The 25,922-nt window shown below is 36.6% G+C and overlaps 2 protein-coding genes across 4 annotated transcripts in view; both read right to left on the reverse strand.

Moving 5' to 3' along the window:
- The window catches only part of krz (kurtz), a 375,871-nt gene that overhangs the window by 120,354 nt on the left and 229,595 nt on the right, over positions 1-25,922 (reverse strand). The window lies entirely within an intron of this gene.
- Positions 1,027-21,225, reverse strand: LOC135697636 (trypsin 3A1-like). Its single transcript, XM_065217420.1, has 2 exons — positions 21,129-21,225; positions 1,027-1,721 (listed from the first exon to the last, which is right to left on the reverse strand). The coding sequence occupies exons 1-2, from the start codon at positions 21,223-21,225 to the stop codon at positions 1,027-1,029; spliced, it is 792 nt and encodes a 263-aa protein (XP_065073492.1).

The raw sequence follows: 25,922 nt of genomic DNA on the forward strand, positions 1-25,922 counted from the left end.
ATGAAAACGTTCAATTTTCTATTAAAAACCTTTAGACAAAGAGAGGTAAAAGTGAGTTTTGCTAAATATGAAGGAAATTTGATCTTAACACTATATGGTCGCACGTGTGTTTCCTACAAAGTCATGACATTGGGTTTCCTATGGTATATTAAAACTCTGTGACACCACAAGCAGAAGAGAGATTCTTCGGAATTCTCGTCTGCATGTCCAACCTGTTCATGGAACATGTAATTAATTTTATCAAATCGAATGTATGTGTTATCATGGGTGTGGCATTTCTCAGTAAAAAAGATATACTGCGTCTCTTTCTGGATTATAACGCTCCTACTGGAAGTATCCTGGGGCATCCTGTTTACATAGTCAGTAAACGAGCGGTTATAAAGCATGCCATGCTTTGGACAAGGTAGTAGACATCCTAAAATATAGAAACATATGGAGCTTATTTTGATCCACTTCGATTGACCTTACCTGAACAAATTTTTTGGAAGCAATTTTTTGTCCTTTAACTAATCATGGTTTTATTACGTCATACATGAAGGTAACGATTTACATAGTTGGAGATGACTTAAAGTGAACATTTTTATACGATAGATGAGGAGATGAAAGTATGGAATTAATAGTTTCGTTATAGTACGGTAGTGTGACACTGGCAAAAGGAATGATTGCCGTGATGATTTGCCATTTCATGATTAAAAAATGATCGATAAATACTGCATCGTTTCCATCAGAAAAAGCCCAGCCCAGCGTTCTGAACCCAAATTCATGTTTATACCAATTGTGATACTTGAATAAAGAAAACGCAGTATACATATGTTTAATTTTACTTTTATTTTACTAACAATCAAAATGGAAATATTAAAAAAAAAATAATCAGGTGTTGTGTTGCTTCCTGTCTTCTAAGCTTTGATTTTATAATGGAAATGACACTCGTATCAGTCTCCAGAGTGCCAAAATGTAAAGTTTTTCATAGTATGTGTATATTCCACACACTGAGAATGATGTCGAAGAACGTTACACAACGTTAGATCAAATTCCAGTTATTTCGTTAATCCAATCACGAAAAGCCGAGACACGGACGTAGACTCCAGGGGAATTGGGCATGCCACATCCTCTGCCCCAAGAAACTATCCCGACGAGTGTATCACCGTCGATGAGGGGGCCACCGGAATCGCCTTGGCAACTATCCTTACCACCGTCAGGATATCCAGCACACATCATTCGGTCTGTTACACGGCCGGGGTAGGCTAGCTGGCCGTCGTGTTGACTCACAATCGGTACACTTACAGAGCGCAGCTTTTGCTGATTTAGCACATCTTCAAAAGTTTTAGTTTTGCCAAACCCTGACACAATGAGCATCTTTCCGACCGGTAGGGGGGGTTCGTTCAAGGCCGGCAACATTACCGGTTTCACCGCGCTACTGAACGGGACATCGTTGGTCAACTTGATCAATACCAAGTCATAGTCGTATCCACTAGGATGGTAGTTCGGGTGTTTCACTATTTTTTCTACTCCGTACAGCTCACCACCTTTATTTCCAAATTTAGATCCGACTCGGATAAAAGCCGGAGTTGCTCGGTTTGTCGCACAATGGGCAGCCGACATTATCCAGCAAGAACTTATCAAAGCACCAGTGCAGCATGATTGTCCAAGGTTATCTACCAGGGCCACCACGTAGGGAGCCGAGGCGATCGGAATCGTTTGACCACCAACTATGCGTCGTGCTGGTATTGCAAAACCGGTGTTTAGATTTTTATTAACAAATAAATTTGTAAAAATTTGCAGTAAAGAACCCAAGCGCAACATTTTAACTTTTGGAACGAGCGTCAATAAGCTTTCCTGAAATGATAACAATAAGCATGCGCAGAATTGTGCGCCACTGACGTTTCCTTCACCCAGGGTGACCAGTGATTTTTCATTTTGAAATTCCTGGTTTTTCTCGATTTTCCCGGTTCAAATCTTAAAAATTTCTCGGTTGTTAATATTCAAGAAAAAACTAAATTGGACGTAGAGCTTTGAGTGTGTTGGTTTATTTTCTTTAAATTCCGTTATAATTGATTATATTTTGACAGATACGCGTATTTCGTCTACTACTTGCAGACTTCAGTGGTGTTGAGTACTTGGCACTGATTAAGTCTGCAAATAGTTGACGAAATATGCGTATCTGTCAAAAGATAAGCAATTATAACGGAATTTAAAGGAAATAAGCCAACAAACTCAAAGCTCTTCATAAAGGGATTCCGTTAAGAGGTTCGACAAATTTTAAAGGTTTAAATTGTACGCATTTTTAAAAACGTGGTCAACTGTTAATTTTTGGAGGTTATTTGTGGGAAAAATAAAACCAAAATTACAGAAAGTATTTGTTAAAGCTGAAAGTAAAAAATTAAGTCTTTAAGTCACTTAATGTATTCAAAACAAATAATTGATCTTTCGAGATACTTTAAAAAATCAATTTCTATCACTTTTTATGCTTATGATTTAAAAGCCCTAGAATTTATTGAGTAACAGAGATTAAGGTCACTAGGCCAAATGCTATCTGGATGATTAGGTTATAAAACAGAATTGTGGAATATAAGACATTTAATTTAAAAAAATGTTTCAGAATAAAATTAACTTGCTACAAATGATAATTAGATTAAATTATTAGGGGTATCGGTTAAAGAAAATGTGTCTTCATTCCGTTTCTAACATAAATATTAACCTTTCAGTACTCGCGCTGATGTACAAAGTTTAACAAAAAAAAAAAAATATGTAAAAACTACTGACTTTGTAACTCGCTCAACGTGAAACTAAACATGTTTCATTAACTTTAATACCTAGTCCAAAAGACCAATAATTGAAGAATACTACTGAAACGTTATTTACCTAAAGGATAAAAAATGATTTAAGAAGATTCCCAAAATTCGTGTAGAGTCTAAAACTAGAAACCAAAATTTGTGTAGAGTTTGAAACTAGAACTTTTCTTCAAAACATGTGATTAATAACAATCTTCGTGATTCAAGATTTGTAGAAAAAATAATTAAAATATGAGATTTTCAAAAAAATTCAAGTTCACAGATTTGAAAAAAAAATCATACTTATGAGTTGTTGAATCATAATTGTCAAGGCTCTGAGACTTGGAAGCATTTTAAGGGTTATAAAAAATTATAGATCAACCTTTAAAATCTTACGGACAAACCCTGGATTTTTTAGTAAAATTCAAAAGTATTCAAAGTGTTGATTTCATTTTCATTTTCATTTTGCAGCGTTTGGTGGGGCAATGGGAGCGCAAGTCAATCCAAAGCCGAGGATAAAGGAAGGGCCGGCCCATGTGTGTTGAATGGGTGCGATATCCTACGCAGGTGTGGAGGCTGCCTTTCTGCACATTCGATTGCCGTCAATGGATGGGAATCGATGTCCGTCGGTGATTGGCACTAGATTGCGGAACAGAGACCGACGTTAAATAAAAGAAAGAAGAAAGGAAGGGTAATGGCTGAATAGTCTATGCGGACCACTTGAACGCCATGGGAAAAGGAAGCGATTGAAGAGGTAGGTTATTGGGAGTTTTGAGAAAATGACACATAGTACTAGATTTGTGTTGCAAAATGTAAAGAAACCGAAAATCCATCTCCCACTGATTCATCCTTTCACATATATACCAAATTGATATTTTAAAGCAACCATCAAAATAAACAGACAATATATGAAAAGGCTAGTTGCCTCCCTCGCATCCTAGCTCTTTTGTTGATCTACTTAATGTTATTAGGCTGTCCAAATTTTCTTATTTAAGTTCGTTTGGTGATTATGATATCTCATAAGTCTAATTTACTAAATAATTGAATTCTCTAATTTACCTAATCAATCATAACTCATGCTTTATTAAGTACCTAAACTGCTATGTAATCTAAAATTTAACGTGTTCCAAGTAATTTTGACTTTGATCTATATTTATTATATCTTCGATCGACTCAGGTGACACCTTCAAGAGACTAAAATGCGTCACTTTGAAATTAGTTTCCTAGCTGATTTTTAAATTATACACTCAGGTCTTTGTTTACACGGGGGATACGTACCGTGTAAAAAAAAACCGTGCAAAAAAAAACCTGCGAGATTTTGATTTTTCACATGCTTAAATGTTTTTAAAAACTCGGATTTTGATGCCATTTGTAATTATAGCATGCTATGGTCCATATAGACATATTTTAAAAAATTCGGTATTTACACCAAAAATTGTGATTTTTTCTAAGTACTCCATTCGATTACCTATAGCTTGAAACGGATAATGTGATTGAAATCAAGTCGATAGGTTGTATCGTTGTCGAGAAGTCGTTAAAAACGTACCGTGTAAATCGCGAAAAACCGTGTAAAAATAACCGTGTAAAAAAACCACGTAAAAAAAAACGAGTAAAAAAAAGACTTCAGTGTATAAGGTATATGCTCCAACTACACTCACACGTTTCCACTATGTTACGTATGGATATGTCACAATAGAAGCACGTCACAGTGGAAATCCCGAGCCATAGTTCAAACACTTATCCCAAACCAAAATGAAGCATATATAAGATTAGTTACAATACCATGTACAAAAATGATGTTTAACATTGTTTCCTGAGTAATGCTTCAATGAAAACAACAATGAAAGCTTGTCACGCAAATAGAAGGAGCACCGTTGGGCACTTTCTGAAATATTTCAATAGTATAATTCCCTTGCAAACCCAAATAAATCTATCTGCGTAAAAATAAATAAAATAAGAATGATTTGCGGCAAAACCCGCCAGTATCGCACCCAACGTCAATGCTTATACGTAAGCGTACTACAACGCGGCTTTCAAATAAAGGAGTAACAAATGTGATACTATCACTTCAGGCTAGAACTTTGGTTCTCTTATGCAATGGTTCATCAGAGAGGGGAAGCTCAGTAATGCTCATCGCATGCTCATGACGCTATTCTGCCACGGCATGTTGCAAACGATGACGGACCTAAACCAACCGTCTCCAATGCTCCATTATGAAGCATAAAATTAGGCCCGCCCACCAACGTCCAGGTTAAAAACTAGCCAAGGGAAGGGAAGTATTCAATGTGTTGATTGCAAACGAATATTGAGGAGGATTCCCACATATGTTTCGAAGGAGATTTCAAAAGGAGTTGTGAAAAGAAACTTTAAGAAAAAATTCTATGTAATTCTGAGGAAATTTGTATGGAAATCGTGAGGAAAATGACAAATGATTATGAAGAATTCCAAGAGAATTATGATGATTTCAACCTAGTGCTAAAGATTCATCACAGAACTCCAACAAAATTCATTGCAAAAAAATGCTGATAATTAAAAAGAAATTCTTTAAAATACTCCAAGGGGGTTTTTTTATCCCCATAGGATTGCAATGATCGGGGTTGATGAGAAAAATTTTCAAGTGACTACGAAGCCGGACGGATTAGTCTATGGTGACCAATTATACACCGGATTCACGATATTGATTCAACATAATCTTCTTCAAAATCTTTATGTTTCGGTAATCTTTGGTCTGTCTTTGTCTATGTCTTCTTCTCATTAGTACGTCAATTTTAATGTCTGGATGTTTTCTTGTCTAATGTCATGATGTGTTTGTGTATCTGTGTGTGGGTATGTGTTTGTGTGTTTGCACCAAATGATTATATTTCTTCCTCATCTCCTAGTTTTAACTGCGTTCAAGAATAATTAACTAAAAAAAAAATAATAAATAAAAAAAAAGCAAACAAACAAAAAACGTTGCAGAAGTCCATACCATAACATATCTAACTTACTATCCACATTTTTTGACTAATACCTAAATGTAATTTTTAATTTTATGACGATAAGTTGCTCTACTACTACTACTAATAAAATCTGACTACTAAAATCTCAAAAAAGATATTCTCACAAATGTATTTCACACAAATAGGAATCTGAAAACCATTTGACGCTATAATAATACCTTGCACATGCACACAAAAGGCAAGCGTCCGACACACAAAACCCGTCAAATCAACCCATAATCAACGATTCTACGAATCGCGAGCGCTCACGAATCATAAAACCGCCGGCTGCGACACTCTGAAAGCGAAATTGACAGCTCTTGCGTCAAACACCGGTCCTCCAATCTCCTCCCGCACCCAACAAACACAAATCCCCATTACAACATCTAACGAATTCAAAACTCCGAAAATCACTCATCTGCCACACATAGCAAGTGAGTGGAAGCAACCCTGCATGCAACCATTCTTCATGATACACTTTTTCTGCCTATCTTTCTATTAATCCTGTGGACATGCGTTAGCTTCGAAACTTCTTACCAAACTGGGAAATCTATCAGATCACAAAAAACTTAAAAAATCTTCCAAAGGTATTTTTGATTATTTTACACAAAAACCAGCAAGTAATATTAAATCTTTTGTATCGTATGCTAATGCCAATTGACTGTAACAAAACTAATATGCTAAAATAAAATAAAATTTTAATAAAATTATATGCAAAATTAACTAGAAGATCATTACTTTATTGGTGAGAAGTTTCTAATAAGCCCTCCCAGTTCCTCTGTATACAGAACAAATCTGATACTATAATCAGAATTGCTCAGTCTGCGTGAAGCAACCGATTTCATCAAGGAAGTTCTATTAACAACCAAGAATTAATCGTTTGAGGCATACTGAAGCATTAAGAAGGTGATATGTGTCACTATAGGAAATCATCATCGTTGCAAATATAAAAAAATCAAACATAACCCTTTGCTTCAGTACCGTCAACCTCCATGTCCATGTGGAGGGGATAGAATACTCCAAGGGGTTTTTAAATAAAATTTCGAACGATTTCTGCTGTTTGGAATAGAGTTAAAAGAAAATTTTGAAAAGAATTTCAAAGTCTCCGAACAGGTTCAAGGGAATTCTAAGAAAAATTACAATCAAATTCTTATAAGGGGTTACAAGGAAATTAAAAAAAAAAGAAACTCAACGGTAATTCGCAGAGTGTTTTCTGGTTAATTTTAGAAGAATTCCATGATAATTCAGAGCAGAATTCCAAGAATTCATATCATAAGAATTTTACATAACGGAACATTAAAACTCCGGAAATGAATAGTTCAGTTTCGGTTTTAACAATTATTAGTATCCAAATTCCAGTATCTTCAATATATTCTTTAAAGGCCCATGCACTTTACATCTGAAATTTAAACGACAAAAATCAATTTGCAATATTACTGAGTAATCAAATTCTAAAATCAATAAGACGAGAAACTGAAGAAAATTATGCAGCAAATAGAGCGGGACATTTATTTGGTAAAGAATCACTCTGTTTTTATGGTTTATTCTGAAATTCTGGTGTAAAAGTTGTTCCTATGGTTTAATCTGTTTTTCCCGGTTCTCTCGTCTAATTCCCTGGTTTTTCCCGGTTTTCCCGGTTCGCTCACCTCAATTACGTGCATCTGTATTGGGACGCTATAGCTTGCACCTCGCTATAGCTATACTGCACTGATACAAAAATAAAAATATAAGAGAGCTAAACAACGTGTTCGGGGGTATCATCCAAACCATTTGTGGGATTGTCCGGGATACAGATCACAGTGTTAGTAGTTTTCACTAGTTTTGGGCATGTTTCACACGGTTTTTGTGCACTCAAAAGGGGTGAAAATCACGACGGAAAATCGGAAAATTATACAAAATAAAAATTCAGTGCCAACATTTCAAAGGGGTGCAATTGCTTTTGGAAACAATGGTTTTAGCCGTCGATTTCTCGCAAATAAAAGCTCACTCCTCCAAATTAACAATGGTAGAGGAAACATTCATCTACCTGTTGGTTTCATGTTTGAGTTTACAAATGCAGTTACGCCCCTTTGAAATGCTGGTACTGAATTCATAGATCAACTGGTTGCCCGAAAGTTTGGTAGTATTAGACATCTGTCTTCCAGCTCGAGCTGAAAGATTCCCCATCACCAATACTACCAGCTTTGGGGGAAATTGAATGAATTAATATTCATTCGATTTCCAATTCCATTAGAAGGAGAAGCACACCCGAAGCACGCGACGACGCGAAGCTCGCGAATAGTCGTTCATTCTTTATTTTCATTTCATCCCTGGTTCGGGTGGTGTGAGTAGGAAAAGTTTTTTGCGATGATGATCTGCGGAAAATTTAATATTTACTTCTTGGTTTCATCTGCTATTTTTAGAATTGGACCGATGTGATCCTCAGAGAAGCCTTGAAGAGTCGACTATTTCAAAAGATAGGATCATCCTGGTTAGTTGAGGGCTTTCCAAGCCTAACTTTGTTGCATGTGTGGAATGGATATTTATTCTCAATAAATGAAACTGGTTAATGAAACTTTCAAATTATACAACTATGCTTATAACTAAAAAAAATGTTTGATGAATGTGGATTCACTGAACTATTAGTAAGCAGAAAACACACAGCTTTCCACAAACCTGCACGGGCTCGAAGCACCACCAGGAGCCCAGTGATAAACAGGAACAGTTGCAGCACGGTAGTTTTACTTTTTCAATGAACCTTAGCAGTAGAGTGAGAAAACTGTTCTTTAGATACATGCTAACGGAGTTTGTGCGAAATCACGTTCAGAAAGCTGTTTAGCCACACTGAATGGAATGTGTAAGCGCAGAAATTTCATAGGATACGAATGTTTAAGGTGTTATAATACGCATGCGCATTTTGCTAGATAATTACCAAGAAAAGATGAATGCCAAGAGTACCAAATGGAACTAATGAATGCTCTCCACTACCCCTCTTTTGAAAAATGCCTCTGTACAATTTGTAAATTTTCGAAGCCTACCACTAAAATTACACAAGTACACCGAAGTCTTTTTTTACACGGTTTTTCGCTATTTACGCGGTACGTTTTTAACGATTTTTCGACAACGATACAACCTATCGACATGATTCCAATCACATTATCCGCTTCAAGCTATAGGTAATCAAATGACATACTTTAAAATCACAATTTTTTGGTGTAAATACAGAAATTTTTAAAATATGTCTATATGGACCATAGCATGCTATAATTACAAATGACATCAAAATCCGATTTTTTAAAAACATTTAAGCATGTGAAAAATCAAAATCTCGTAGGTTTTTTTACACGGTACATATCCCCCGTGTAAAAAAAGACCTGAGTTTATACTTTATGCTCAGGTAAGCTGAGAGCTGAGACCATTTACAACCCAACAAGATCCTCGATCGAGCCCGTTGAAGCTTTCTTCTTTTCTTTTCCTTGATTTGATTTCCGTCGATGTTTTCCGTACTGAGTACCAATGCTACCGATGCCAGAGAGACAGCTCCCACACCCGGACCCTACCTATCGACCAGGGTGTCCATTCAAATCCATTTTTTTTTAAATTGATCATTTTATCAAGCTTCTGCATTCATGTTCCATCAGATGTCACTGCTGTTGTTTGCGGTGACATCTATCGGAAACTACACACAACCTATTTTCCTATAATTGTTCACAGAGGACACTGCAGTGCAAAACGTCTGGTACCTCTATATATGCATTTTGATTATTATTCGAAGTCCCTCCTTTTTTACACATTCTGCACACAAAATAGCTCACCCCTCGCAACATTTCCTGCCGATTTTTATGTATGGGGCGGGGCATAAATTATCTTTTGCGCATAATATGTAAGAAAGGAGGGATTTCAAATGTTAAAGTAAATGCATATATACCAGACATGTTTTGTAGTGACAGGTACTCTATTGTATAATCTGTGAAAGGGAAATCACAAATCGAGTGTCAACAAAATACATGGCATGTTGAGAGATTGAGGTCGTGAGCACAAGCTTTCTATCTCAAATTTGAGTTTTTGGCTCTCTGGGAGCTGGTAGTAAATCAGGTAAAACTGTATGGGGATAACAATAATTTCCGGGAAAAAATTGAGCTGAATGTGCACCGAAAGCAAATTATTCCCACTTCTCTCAATTTTTATATGGGGATTTATATCACTTCCTACCAGCGGAACAGCGCCATCTCTGTGGAAAATGGTTGAACAAAATGATTAATTAAAAACAAATCTACTTTAAACAAAAAAGACGTTAAAAAATAACCCTTTAGAGATAATGATAAAATTTTGTCAGCAATTTGTATAATCAATAGGTTAATTTCTAACCTCCATTTCCTCACACAGTACTCATTTTTCTGCCACGATTTTTTTGGAAACCCACCGTTGAATAAGTTGAATTTAGATTAAAATCTCGAATTGGTTGAATTTTGGGATCTGAAAGATTGAACATAGAAATCTATTAGGAAATCTTGAAATTGAAAAAAAAATGAGACGCAGGGAAAAATGTTAAAAGTCTTGGACAAATTTGTCAGTTTTAAGACAAGCAATGAGAACTTCTGAAAAACTTCAAACATAGACAAATGTTCATATCGCGAGAGCCTAGACAACTGTTCTGGATCGTAGTCTAAAAATTTTTTTTTTCATTATTCTGGAACGAAGAAAATTTTCTCGAAAAATCTCGATCTCCAAAAAAGTTGTAAGATGCTGGTATACATTTTAGAGATATTGGACATTTTTTGTGTAATGCTGGAACTTAGTAATTGCCGATCTTTAATTCAAATTAAGAAAGTGTTGAATAGTTTACGATAGGTACGAATGTAAGTCCACAGTCCGAGAAAAATTTAATGTTTCTAAAATATAGAACAGATTTCATTATTTTGGACATAGAATTTGCCTAAAATCTGGGATTGGAAATATGCTGATTCCGGACTTGTAGCAAATACAATTTGATGGGCTTGGAAAAGAACTACTGAAAAAAGAAGATTCTACTACATGATTTTCCGATGCCTGCTTCCAGCCTACAAAGATTTATCGAAATTCAGGTCTTTGAAAAAAATTCTAGCGCTTGTAAAGTTTCCTAAACCATTTTCAACATATTAGGCTTGGAAAACTTTCAAGATGACGAAGAGATATCGGAACCAGAGTTTATATTTTTTTTTTCGAAACCTCAGAAAATTTGTGATATCTCGAGATCATAGACAATGGAAAAATGGTATAATCTATTTTTTATTGAAGATAACGGATTTGAAACAAATGCACTCTGACCATTCTATTGAAGAATTTAAAAACCTGTTCTTTTTTTCGTTTTCTTTCAGTTGTCTAAACTAGTTTTCCCGGGTTAATTGAAACAGTTAAATATGGTAAAACACCCCAAGTACCATCACAAGTTAAATCGCATGATAAAACCCAAATCCTTACTTGAAGCATAGATTATTATTTTGCTTAATTTTTGGCCCTAAAGAAAACAGTATGTAATTTGTAGTAAGGTCAAAATATGTTATTCTCAATTGGGTATTGAAATTGAGAAGAGAAATGCAAGGAAATTCCAATGATGGTTTTTGAAATAATCTTAAAAGAATCTTTTCAGGATTCCAAAAGGATGATATCTCTACACCAATCATCTCATGACTTTTTTTTTATTTTGTTGATTGTGTTCGATGTCGAACACTTGCATAACAAGCATGATCGGAGTTGGCAAGGAGATTGAGATGGCATGAATCTGCTCCTCTTTCTTGAAGTAGCTTCGTAACAGGATATGTCTCGCTCAGCTTTTATACTAGAACTACTTCAATCGGAAAACTGCAAGACTACTATAAAATCAAAGTTGTTACTTGGGATAAGTATATATGATCTTTCCCGGTGCAATTTGGGTTTGCTGCATTTTTCCGGTAAATCCGAATTCCCGGTTTTCCCGGTTAGATGGACACCCTGATCGACCCATCAATTCATGGACCGGAGACCAGCGGCTTTACTTCCCTTCCGAATTGATTGAACCCAGGCCTTTTGGAGTGAGAGGCAGTCACGCTTACCACTACAGCATCTTATCTTTCTTTCTAAAAAATGAAACGATATTACGAACAACAAGCTTCGTCTTACTTTTACAATTAATTCTCAGTTCGATAAAATTTTCATTTTCCGCATGAATAAAGAAAGCGTAAGAGCTAAATTGTAGATGTTAGTGTGAGAGCATTGGATGCTATTTTAAAAAAAAAGTCTCAAGATTATTATTTTTCACGGAAGGGGGAAAGCAGGGTTAATGGCACAAGAACTCGCTCAAACAGTAGAAGCGGATTGATCCAACACAAAGCTCACCCCACTCTCCCATGCGAATAAAATGAAAACTAGATCCAAACACAACACGTTGAAGTGTGACCGCAGTAGCCATCGTTCATTCCATATTGCATGGGTGTGGGTCGAGATTTTACGTACTCGATTGGGGCACATTTTGCTCTGTTCACAACAAGAAAAATTGCAAGGTGCATAGAGACGGAAAGTTGATAGTTCAAGTATCGTTTCATAAGTGAACCTAACAGGATGAACCTACTGAATTATTATTTCTTCTTTTAGGCATTGACACGATGTTGGATTGACATTATGACACTGGAAAGTGGACACATTAAATCGCTCGGGATCCGCCCTCGAAACACAAAAAAGTTTTTTTAGGTTAAGTTTGCAAAAAGTTTCGTGGAAGGTAATGTCATGGTAACATTTGCGTCAAATTGGGGAACAGAGCAGTTCTTATGTTTGCATTTAACGCAGGGCTGGTAGTAGGTATGTGGTATAATAGTAGTGACGTTATTGACAAGAATAACGAAAGTAGTGACTTTAACGCAATAAAAATGTGACCAATAGTGACATTTATTGATCGGAAAGATATAGTTTCAATCTTCTGTTGGTTGCGATTGCCACCTCGAGAAACCCATCATGCGCATGTTTCTTGCTTCTTGAAAACAAACAACAAATGGATTAAGGATCTCATACATTTGAACTTGAAAAATAATTATGAATTGAATAAACAAGAGCACAGTTCAATTCTAAGCTCCATTTCCTCACTCTGCACTCTTGTCCACCTTTATTTTTTGACATTAGATGCAGATCGCGAATTGGTTATTGGATCGCAAAATTGAGGCACAAAGAAAAATGTTCAGTCACGGATTTAGACTAATTTTCAAAATTTTAGGACAGTTAATTGTAAAGAACTAGGATATGGACGATCCGTTTAGCGACGTGAAAAGCTGCAGTCTAGAATTAAATGTACATCTTCTTGGCAGTCGCTATAACTCACTGGTCGTGTTTTTAATTTACTATCCCACGAATAGAATCATCTGTATCACCCCAAACATAGATACAAATTCAACTCTAGGACCTAGACAACTTTCCTAGATCGCAGTCTAAGAAAAAATCGCATTATTATGGAGCAAGGAAAATTTTCCAAAAAAAAAAAAAGATCACGGTCATAAAATAATAATTTGGATGCGTCTAGGACTTAAAATTACGATCGTGAAAAATTAGGGATTTAGGAGTTTTGGACTATTTTTGTTTATTATTTGGAATTTGAGATCTCTTAGACAAAGAAATCGAGAAAATTGTGTGAGCTGGAATAATGTTCTATATTTTGAACATATAGCATGTAAGTTCACAGTGACCAATTTAAATGCGGCTTGAACATAGAAAAATTTTTATGATCTTAAACATTAATTTAAAAAAAAACCTTGTCTTGGACATTGCTGATTCCGGATTAGCAGATTATTAGCCCGATACTCATGATTCTGTGACATGATTCTGTGACATGATTTTTTTTTCTCGATGATTTACAAATACTAAAGCTACCGGGTTACAAAGACTTTTAAAATGAATGGCCTTTGTAAAAATGTTGAGCGCTTTAAAATTATCCAACACGAATTTTCAAAATCATAGGTTTGGAAAACTATCAAGATCATGAAGTAAAATAGTCAGAATATTTAGTATAGAGTTTTTTTTTCGAAATCTCAGAAAATTTATGATTGACAATTTCGAGATCACAGAAAAAAATCATAATCTGGACAAATTTTGAAATAACGGGTTTGAATATCTATATCACAAAATTGAATAGAAAATTATCAACTTATCAATTGGATTCCCGTTTCCGTTGTCTTCTTGTCAAACTTTACACACGGATTTATAATTATTATTTCTAATACAAATTTGCTAACAAATCAAGCTGTGATTTGATGTGAGTTTTTTAAGTCAAACTCTTTACTCTCAATATTGGTCTTAAAAAAGTGACTTAAGTGGAGAAATAGTGACTTTAGTGACTTTTTGATGAAAAAAAAGTGACTTTTTAGTGACTGACTTGACCATTTTTCCAAGTATTTACATTAGGGTGGGTTCCCAATTGCTCTACATAATTGGAAACATTGTCATGAAAACATCAAACTTTTTGTACATTGAAGTACTTTATTAGAAAATTCATCAGGCATCCCCTTTGATCCCCCTATGAATTGTATATCTAACAGGTATAAGTTGCCGAACGAAATTACGTTGAGTTAAGCTGCTAATACCTGTCGTCTTGGACAAAATTTCTTAAAATGACTTCCTCCAGAATGTTTTCATAGATGTTCATCAATTTTGACAAAACTTAAAAAAGTTTTTTTTTATCTGAGTGTGTATAACCCCTCTAAGCAAAAATGTTCACCTCTCAAATAAAGTACTCAAAAAATAAAGAAACATTATACAGCACATCAAAATGCTACACTCAATAGTTGCGTCGCAAATAGCCATGTCCCACTTTTTGAGTTCGTCCCACTGTGCGGCCATTATAGTTTGTGTTTTGACGGCAGGTGCCGCTAGTGACGCTTTGAAATTATATTCGGATTCGGACGTATGCGTGATTGCCTTTGAGTTCATTTAGTTCATCTTGAAGGAGAGAATGAACGCTTTTTCTCTCACTTGAATCATAACGCACTTTTTCTCTGATTGTGGCAGGTTTCGCGCATTGATCATGTGCTGAAGATTTATCCGACGGAATCTACTAACGGTTGTGAGTATAAACAGCTCACATGGTAAGCAGGCTCCGCGAATTCAAGAAAGTTCGATTCTTGTTACGCGGTGAACTGCTCTTTTTTTTTACTGGGTAAATTTCTTAGAAAATATTTTTTTGCGCAGAGTATGCAAAAAAGGAGGAAATTTGGATGTTAATTTAAATGCATATATACCATACATGTTTTGCACTGCGCTGTCCTCTGTGAACAATTTACGGAGAACGGATTAATCTTAGTTGCCGATAGAAATAACCGCAAACAACAGCAGTGGCATCTAATGGAAAATTAATAATTTCCGATGCAAAGCTTCAAAATAATTATTCGGTAATAGCGCAACAAAACTAAACATGTGTGAAGAAAAATTAGCTCAGATGGTACGGCGACAGGGGTCATTCCAAAGAGCTGTTAGTAGCATGGATTCAAATCTCGTTTTAGAAAAAAAAAAAAACGAAAATATTTTTTTTTTTAAATGTGCTCCTAGGACAAGTCCTGGAGCTGTGATGTGGTATTAGTGAATGTATCAAATTGATCTTAGGAGAATATCTCAATAGTTGTCGGAATCATAGTGCAATGTTATGAAATGTGATTATGGTTATGAGCCTTCTTCCCATGTACAATTAGGAATGACAAGAATGCTCAAATCTGTTGCTGTGTAATTTCAATTGGTATCAAATTGATCTTAAGAGAATATCTCAATAGTTGATTTTAATACATGTCTCGATGATGCTAGAAATCGAAATCGTAGCGAAATATTATGAAATGTGATTATGGTTATAAGCCTTCTTCCCATGTACAATTAATCTCACAATGACAAGAAAGCTCAAATCTGTTGCTGTGTAATTTCAATTTGTTAACAATTCAATATTAATTGATGTATTCTAAAAGTTCCTTCTGTGAATGTAAATTTGACAATACTACATTCTTAAGAGCAACCTTGCAACATAGTGAAGCCGCGCAACAAAACGAGCTTCAACAAAGCTTCCAATCGAAAGCTTTAAGTTTACTATTGGGCGCAAGCGCAACTGTTTCCCTAAATATTTTCCACTGAAGTCGACTGGGCTGCGCTTGAAATGTGGGAAGTTATTTTTTCTTATATCCGAAAAGTCCTTTAAATTGCCTGTTATTACGGCATCTAAAATTCAGATTCAAGGAAATTTCAACAGAATCAGTAATAATGTTGAGGTTTCCGGCAAAATCAAGAAATCTCAGATAAGGTTCAGTGGAAATCCTAGCCAAGTGACTAGGGTAGAGAACTACTCCGGCATAATTCTTTAATCTGTAAATCTAAATCTTATCTAACGGTATGTGGAATGGAAACGTTCAATTTTCTGTTAAAACCATTTAGAAAAATAGAGGTAAAAGTGCGTTTTGCTAAATATGACGGAAATTTGATCTTAACCCTATATGGTCGCACGTGTGTTTCCTACCAAGTCATGACATTGGGTTTCCTATGGTATATTAACACTCTGTGACACCACAAGCACAAGAGAGATTCTTCGGAATTCTCGTCTGCATGTCCAACCTGTTCATGCAACAGGTAATTAATTTTATCAAATCGTATGTATGTACATTAGGGTGCTTCATTCTGAAAAAAGTGATGAATTTCTGATGGGCCACCCTCCAGTTCGATTCATAGCCCCAAAATATGAACCTGTGCAAAAATTGGTAAAGATTGATGAAGGTTTAGAGGTCGCGGAAAACTTTCAAGATGACGAAGAGATATCGGAACCAGAGTTTATATTTTTTTTCGAAACCTCAGAAAATTTGTGATATCTCGAGATCATAGACAATGGAAAAATGGTATAATCTATTTTTTATTGAAGATAACGGATTTGAAACAAATGCACTCTGACCATTCTATTGAAGAATTTAAAAACCTGTTCTTTTTTTCGTTTTCTTTCAGTTGTCTAAGCTAGTTTTCCCGGGTTAATTGAAACAGTTAAATATGGTAAAACACCCCAAGTACCATCACAAGTTAAATCGCATGATAAAACCCAAATCCTTACTTGAAGCATAGATTATTGTTTTGCTTAATTTTTGGCCCTAAAGAAAACAGTATGTAATTTGTAGTAAGGTCAAAATATGTTATTCTCAATTGGGTATTGAAATTGAGAAGAGAAATGCAAGGAAATTCCAATGATGGTTTTTGAAATAATCTTAAAAGAATCTTTTCAGGATTCCAAAAGGATGATATCTCTACACCAATCATCTCATGACTTTTTTTATTTTGTTGATTGTGTTCGATGTCGAACACTTGCATAACAAGCATGATCGGAGTTGGCAAGGAGTTTGAGATGGCATGAATCTGCTCCTCTATCTTGAAGTAGCTTTGTAACAGGATATGTCTCGCTCAGCTTTTATACTAGAACTACTTCAATCGGAAAACTGTAGCAAGACTACTATAAAATCAAAGTTGTTACTTGGGATAAGTATATATGATCTTTCCCGGTGCAATTTGGGTTTGCTGCATTTTTCCGGTAAATCCGAATTCCCGGTTTTCCTGGTTAGATGGACACCCTGATCGACCCATCCATTCATGGACCGGAGACCAACGGCTTTACTTCCCTTCCGAATTGATTGAACCCAGGCCCTTTGGAGTGAGAGGCAGTCACGCTTACCACTACAGCATCTAATCTTTCTTTCTAAAAATAAAACGATATTACGAACAACAAGCTTCGTCTTACTTTTACAATTAATTCTCAGTTCGATAAAATTTTCATTTTCCGCATGAATAAAGAAAGCGTAAGAGCTAAATTGTAGATGTTAGTGTGAGAGCATTGGATGCTATTTTAAAAAAAGTCTCAAGATTAATTTTTTTCACGGAAGGGGGAAAGCAGGGTTAATGGCACAAGAACTCGCTCAAACAGTAGAAGCGGATTGATCCAACACATAGCTCACCCCACTCTCCCATGCGAATAAAATGAAAACTAGATCCAAACACAATCCGTTGAAGTGTGACCGCAGTAGCCATCGTTCATTCCATATTGCATAGGTGTGGGTCGAGATTTTACGGACTCGATTGAGGCACATTTTGCTCTGTTCACAACAAGAAAAATTGCAAGGTGCATAGAGACGGAAAGTTGATAGTTCAAGCATCGTTTCATAAGTGAACCTAACAGGATGAACCTACTGAATTATTATTTTTTCTTTTAGGCATTGACACGATGTTGGATTGACATTCTGACACTGGAAAGTGGACACATTAAATCGCTCGGGATCCGCCCTCGAAACACAAAAAAGTTTTTTTTAGGTTAAGTTTGCAAAAAGTTTGGTGGAAGGTAATGTCATGGTAAAATTTGCGTCAGATTGGGGAACAGAGCAGTTCTTATGTTTTCACTTAACGCAGGGCTGGTAGTAGGTATGTGGTATAATAGTAGTGACGTTATTGACAAGAATAACGAAAGTAGTGACTTTAACACAACAAAAATGTGACCAATAGGGACATTTATTGATCGGGAAGATATAGTTTCAATCTTCTGTTGGTTGCGATTGCCACCTCGAGAAACCCATCATGCGCATGTTTCTTGCTTCTTGAAAATAAAACAAATGGATTAAGGATCTCATACATTTAAATTATGAATTGAATAAACAAGAGCACAGTTCAATTCTAAGCTCCATTTCCTCACTCTGCACTCTTTTGTTCACCTTTATTTTTTTTGACATTAGATGCAGATCGCGAATTGGTGATTGGATTGCAAAATTGAGGCACAAAGAAAAATGTTCAGTCACGGATTTAGACTAATTTTCAAAATTTTAGGACAGTTAATTGTAAAGAACTAGGATATGGATGAAGCGATCCGTTTAGCGACGTGAAAAGCTGTAGGCTAGAATTAAATGTACATCTAAGTTAGCCACGAGGACTTGAATAAAATTATCGTTCTCTTCTTGGCAGTCGCTATAACTCACTGGTCATGTTTTTACTTTACTCTCCCAAGAATAGAATTATCTGTATTACCCCAAACATAGATACAAATTCAACTCCAGGACCTAGACAACTTTCCTAGATCGCAGTCTAAGAAAAAATCGCATTATTATGGAGCAAGGAAAATTTTCCAAAATAGAAGATCACGGACATAAAATAAAAATTTGGATGCGTCTAGGATTTAAAATTACGATCGTGAAAAATTAGGGATTTAGGTATTAATTTCAGAGTTTTGGACTTTTTTTGTTTATTGCTTGGAATTTGAGATCTCTTGGACAAAGGAATCGAGAAAATTGTGTGAGCTGGAATAATGTTCTATATTTTGAACATATAGCATGTAAGTTCACAGTGACCAATTTAAATGCGACTTGAACATAGAAAACATTTTATGATCTTAAACATTAATTTAAAAAAAAAAAACCTTGTCTTGGATATTGCTGATTCCGGATTAGCAGATTATTAGCCCGATACTCATGATTCTGTGACATGATTTTTTTTCTCGATTATTTACAAATACTAAAGCTACCGGGTTACAAAGACTTTTAAGATGAATGGCCTTTGTAAAAATTTTGAGCGCTTTAAAATTATCCAACACGAATTTTCGAAATCATAGGTTTGGAAAACTATCAAGATCATGAAGTAAAATAGTCAGAATATTTAGTCTAGAATCTATTTTCGAAATCTCAGAAAATTTATGATTGACAATTTCGAGATCACAGGAAAAAAAAATCATAATCTGAACAAATTTTGAAATAACGGGTTTGAATATCTATATCACAAAATTGAATAGAAAATAATCAAAATATAAGTGATCCCGTAAACATCAATTGGGTTCCCGTGTCCGTCTGTTCGCAAATCTTCTTGTCAAACTTTACACACGTATTTATAATTATTATTTTTAATACAAATTTGCTAACAAATCAAGCTGTGATTTGATGTGAGTTTTTTAAGTCAAACTCTTTACTCTCAACATTGGTCTTACAAAAGTGACTTTAGTGACTTTTTGATGAAAAAAAGTGACTGACTTGACCATTTTTCCAAGTATTTAGGGTGGGTTCCCAATTGCTGTACATAATTGGAAACATTGTCATGAAAACATCAAACTTTTTGTACATTGAAGTACTTTATTAGAAAATTCATCAGACATCCCCTTTGATCCCCATATGAATTGTATATCTAACAGGTATAAGTTGCTGAACGAAATTACGTTGAGTTTAGCTGCTAATACCTGCTAACCTGCAAGATACACTCCCTTTAAGATAGTGTTGAAAAATAATAAATACGAATGTAAATCCTTCAAACGAATTCAAACAAAAAAGTTATGGCAAACACGGTTTTTAAGGGGGTACTTACGTTTGTTCTTCATTTTTTACCTACAACGTCTTACACTTGATAGATAGAAAATTGTCGTCTTGGACAACATTTCTTAAAATGACTTCCTCTAGAATGTTTTCATAGATGTTCATCAATTTTGACAAAACTTAAAAAAGTTTTTTTTTATCTTAGTGTGTATAACCCCTCTTAAGCAAAAATGTTCACCTCTCAAATAAAGTACTCAAAAAATAAAGAAACATTCTACAACACATAAAAATGCTACACTCAATAGTTGGGTCGCAAAAAGCCATGTCCCACTTTTTTTGAGTTCGTCCCACTACCATGTAACTATTGTTATATATATTGAAATTATATTCGGATTCGGACGCATGCGTGATTGCGTTTGTGTTCATTTGGTTCACTGCTCTTTAAGGAGATAATGAACGCGCTCTCACTTTTTCTCTCGTTTGAATCATAACGCATTAAACCGATTCTGTCAGGTTTCGCGCATTGATCATCTGCTGAAGATTTATCCGACGGAATCGACTAACGGTTGTGAGCATGAACAGCTCACATAGTAAGCAGGCTGCGCTAATTCAAGAAAGTAAGCGATCTAGTATGCCGGTTCGATTCTTGTTACGCGGTGAACAGCTCTTTTTTTTTAGCTGGGGACATTTCTTAGAGTATGCAAAAAAGAAAGGACTTCGGATATTAATCTAAATGCATATATACCATGTTTTGCACTGCGCTGTACTCTGTGAACAATTTACTGAAAACAGATTATGCGTAGTTGCCGATAGAAATCACCGCAAACAACAACAGTGACATCTAATGGAAAATTAATAATTCCGAAGCTTCGGCAAAAGCGCATTTGTTTCAAGCAAAACCGGCTGAACAAAACTAAACATGTGTGAAGAAAAATTAGCTCAGATGGTACGGCGACAGGGGTCATTCCAAAGAGCTGTTAGTAGCATGGATTCAAATCTCGTTTTAGAAAAAAAAAAACGATTTTTTTTTTTTTTAATTAGCTCCTAGGACAAGTCCTGGAGCTGTGATGTGGTATTAGTGAATTTATCAAATTGATCTTAAGAACCTTTCGTACCTATGTGCCACACAGCTGACCCGATCGTTAGCGATCGATCGTCAGCTGTATCTACATAGGGATCAAGAGCGGACCGGCGGAAGAAATTCGCTCTCATACTTAGTTTTCTAGGGATGCACATGTGAAACTGTGTCATCGATACTTTTAACTTCTCGATCTAACAATCTCAATAGTTGATTTTAATACATGTTCCGATGATGCTAGAAATCGGAATCAGCGCAATATTATGAAATTTGATTATGGTTATAAGGTTTCTTCCCATGTACAATTAATCTCACAATGACAAGAAAGCTCAAATCTGTTGTTGTGTAATTTCATCAATATTAATTGATGCATTCTAAAAGTTCCTTCTGTGAATGTGGTTTTCTTAAAAGATGATGTGGTGCTGGGAGTTCAATTAACGAATCAAATTTCAGTAAATTTGACAATACTACATTCTTAAGAGCAACCTTGCAACATAGTGAAGCCGCGCAACAAACCGAGCTTCAACAAAGCTTCCAATCGAAAGCTAACAAAGAGATGGATAAAGGACTTCATTATGAATTTAAATCCAAGGTTGCAGAACATATCGTTAAAAAGGGGCACAATTTGACTAAGGAAAACATTAATATCCTGCTACCTGCTACCTAAAACAACACATCGTAGCATGTCTCTACCTGTTGGAGACTGAATTTAGGTACCTTTTTAGGTAAATTTTGACATGGCAGTGGGTACCTGCTGATTTTTAGTACCTATTGATTAGTATATTATATAGCTCGTAGATAAAAGATGGATTCTTCAGTGGTGTTGAGTACTTGGCACTGATGAAGTCTGCAAGTAGTAGACGAAATACGCGTATCTGTCAAAAGATAAGCAATTATAACGGAATTTAAAGGAAATAAGCCAACAAACTCAAAGCTCTTCATAATCGAAAACTTTTAGTTTACTATTGGGCGCAAGCGCAACTGTTTCCCTAAATATTTTCCACTGAAGTCGACTGGGCTGCGCTTGAAATGTGGGAAGTTATTTTTTCTTATATCCGAAAAGTCCTTTAAATTGCATGTTGTCACGGCGTCTAAAATTCAGATTCAAGGAAATTTAAACAGAATCAGTAATAATGTTGAGATGTCCGGCAAAATCAAGAAATCTCAGATAAGGTTCAGTGGAAATCCTAGCCAAGTTACTAGGGTAGAGAACTACTCCGGAATAAGCAATCTTTAATCTGTAAATCTATATCAAATCTAACGGTATGTGGAATGAAAAATTTCAATTTTCCATTAAAAACCTTTAGACAAAGAGAGGTAAAAGTGAGTTTTGCTAAATATGAAGGAAATTTGATCTTAACACTATATGGTCGCACGTGTGTTTCCTACAAAGTCATGACATTGGGTTTCCTATGGTATATTAAAACTCTGTGACACCACAAGCAGAAGAGAGATTCTTCGGAATTCTCGTCTGCATGTCCAACCTGTTCATTTTTTTTTTTTAAATGCGTTTATTTTTCCAGGCTCATTTGCCGTAGCTTTGCGGAGCCGATATTCATCGTTTGGGTACAAAATTACTTAAAACTAACGTTAGTAAAGCGGGGGCCGATTACTCGCGGCTTTCTCGAGGTTAGGGGTAACAAATTGTAACAAACCGGTGGCAGGGTAGGGATTGAGAACACAAGGTTTTTTAGAGCAATGTGCTCTTGATCTAGAACTAAGCGACATACTGGAGAAAAAGACAAACATGGGGGTACACCGATGGAGACCTAGCAACTTGAGAGAACACAAGATGACACTAACTACTAAATCCTCAGATCGATCCGTTTTAAAAACACATAAATTAAATTAAAATATTCGAGATCTCGGCTCGCCAAGATGTCTCTAACGGGCCGCATAGGTTGTTTTCCTCGGGCCCTGAGGGATGCGGATAACTTGGATCTAGCAACACAATGTAGGGTGCATGACCAAAGCACGTCGATAGCGTGATAGCCACTACCACAAGCGCACAAGTTTTCTCCGGAGAGAATTTGATACCCAGCTTACCCAAGTAGACAAATTGTCTAAGGTATCTTGCAATGGTCCTTGCAGGTCCGGTGCACTTGGCCCTATAACGGACACAACCCCGTCATCTGCAAGCTGCCTTAGCGAGCAACTTTCATCAAGACAACCATCAATGTCTTTTACATAAAAATTATAAAGCAGGGGGCTTAAACATGAACCCTGGGGGAGACCCATGTAACTAATTCGTGAAATTGTCGAGTTTCCATGAGAGAAGCTCATATATTTCTCAGACAACAAGTTGCTCAAATAGTTGTTCATAATTGGTGAAAGCCCACTATCGTGGAGTTTATCCGAAAGGATATCGATACAAACAGAATCAAAAGCCCCCTTAATGTCCAAGAAAACTGAACCCATTTGCTGTTTTTGCGCATAGGCCAGTTGAATTTCAGTTGAAAGCAACGCAAGACAGTCGCTCGTTCCCTTGCCTCTCCGAAATCCAAATTGCGTATCTGAAAGTAAACCATTCGACTCGACCCATTTGTCTAGACGAAAAAGAATCATTTTCTCCAACAATTTCCGTATACAGGACAGCATCGCGATGGGACGGTACGAGAGCAAGTGAGAATTCCACCATCGAAAACGGGGAATCTATTTCGTTATTACCCGACGGACGATCACGAACGTTGGTTTGGACCGGTACCGAATCCGGGCAAACTTTCCGCGCGAAGCTGAAAATCCATCTGTCCGAGTACTCCTTGTCTTCATTAATCGGTGATGAAGCGTTTCGCATTCTCCTGCCGACATTCCAGAGTGTTCTCATGGAAGTCTCTCGCGACAAACCATCGACGAACCGACGCCAGTAACCGCGTTTTTTTTGCTTTAATTAAGTCCTTAAAGGTTTTCTCGAGGTCGGTGTACCGTTCGAAATTACCGTGTTTGCGGAAGCGTTTAAACGTGGCGGACTTCTCGCTGTTCGCGTCGGTGCAATGCTTATCCCACCACGGGGTGGGAGGTCGCTTGCGAAAGGAAACACCCGGAATACGTTTCGTCTGTGCTCGCAGCGCACAATCGATGATGACACGCGCGAGAAAGGAGTACTCGTCCAGCGGAGGAAGGACGTCAACCGATTGACTGGCATCAAGAACCGCGGTCGCGAATTTTCGCCAGTCAATGTTTTTCGTAAGATCGTACGCGATGTCGACCGAGCGAGTAGAAGATGAACCATTGGTAATAGAAATTTTGATTGGCAAATGGTCACTACCGTAGGGATCTTGAATTACTTTCCACGAGCAATCCAACGATAGTGAACTCGAACAAAGTGAGAGGTCTAATCTGCTTATTTTTGCTGGAGGTTTGGCTACTCGTGTTGCTTCCCCGGTGTGCAGAATTGTCATTTTGAAGAAGTCGCACATGTCGTATATCAAGGTTGAGCGGTTGTCGTCGTACAGTTCCCCCCAGCCTGTACCGTGAGAGTTAAAATCTCCCAAGATCAACCGTGGCTCCGGCATAGCCGTGCAGATATCCGAGAAACTTTGACGAGAAATCGCGGTTTTCGGTGGAAGATATACTGAGGCAATACTGAGGCATTTACCTCGAATATTAACCTGACATGCAACTACTTCAATGCCTGTCACCGAAGGGAGATCGATTCTATAGAAGGAATGAAGCTTGTTGATCCCCAGAAGCACCCCTCCATACGAATCTGCGCGGTCAAGGCGTATAATGTTGAAATCGTGGAAAGCAAGATCGTTGTCTGAAGAGAGCCATGTTTCACAAAGGGCAAATGCATCAGAAAGTGAGTTGTTAACTAAAAATTTAAATGTGTCAAGTTTTGGCATAAGACTTCTACAGTTCCATTGAAGAACAGAGATCATATCCCCGACCTCATTCGGAGAGTTATCCATCAAAGGATATGATCGATGCAAGGAAGGACCACCTAGAAACTAGTTGCTTCAAAAGAGTTTTCACCATTGGCAGCACTAAATTAATAATGCTCCTCGTTGAGTCAGAGATATTGAATATACTGAAGAAGCTATCCACAATACCGGAAAACGTGAACATGGGAGCATGTTCTTGCTGATTATTCAGCTGATTTTCTGGCCGAAAAACTGGAACATCTGGGGTTTTAGATGATCCTGGAAGTGACGGAAAGTTCTTGTCATAATTACAAGGTTTAAAACCCGGTGGAATGGGTTTCGGTGCATTTCCGTCACCTCTTGATTTTTCCAAGGTGGAAGGGTGGTCCGTACAAGTGGCCTTACGAGGATTTTCGGTGGTGTATTTTTTTGCTCGTTTTCTCGTATTGCCTTTAAAGACAAACGGACTACCCTCACCGCCCTCTGAGTCAGAGTCTAGATCATCAACTGGCAAAATGGAGAACGTGTTACTGTTTTTTGGTGTGGTCTGAGAAGATGAAGCGGTATTCTTCAAGAGTTCTGCTATTGTTCTCTTGGAGCGAGCTTGCAGAGACCGCTTAATTTTTTCTCCCTGCTGTTTAACCTGTTCATGGAACAGGTAATTAATTTTATCAAATCGAATGTATGTACATGTTTGTGTTATCAGGGGTGTGGCATTTCTCAGTAAAAAAGATGTACTGCGTCTCTTTCTGGATTATAACGCTCCTACTGGAAGTATCCTGGGGCATCCTGTTTATATAGTCAGTAAACGAGCGGTTATAAAGCATGCCATGCTTTGGCCAAGGTAGTAGACATCCTAAAATATAGAAACATATGGAGCTTATTTTGATCCACTTCGATTGACCTTACCTGAGCAAATTTTTTGGAAGCAATTTTTTGTCCTTTAACTAATCATGGTTTTATTACGTCAT

Source organism: Ochlerotatus camptorhynchus, unplaced genomic scaffold (genome assembly GCF_037179485.1).
Source record: "Ochlerotatus camptorhynchus isolate MF236.1 unplaced genomic scaffold, CSIRO-AGI_Acam_v1.1 ptg000077l, whole genome shotgun sequence".
NCBI lineage: Eukaryota > Metazoa > Arthropoda > Insecta > Diptera > Culicidae > Ochlerotatus > Ochlerotatus camptorhynchus.

Coding starts and splice junctions, on each gene's coding strand:
- LOC135697636 (XM_065217420.1), bottom strand. CDS start 21,225: ATGAGAGCGAATTTCTTCCGCCGGTCCGCTCTTGATCCCTATGTAGAT. Junction 1,722..21,128: donor GTCAGCTGTGTGGCACATAG/GTACGAAAGGTT, acceptor TTGCAATACCAG/CACGACGCATAGTTGGTGGT.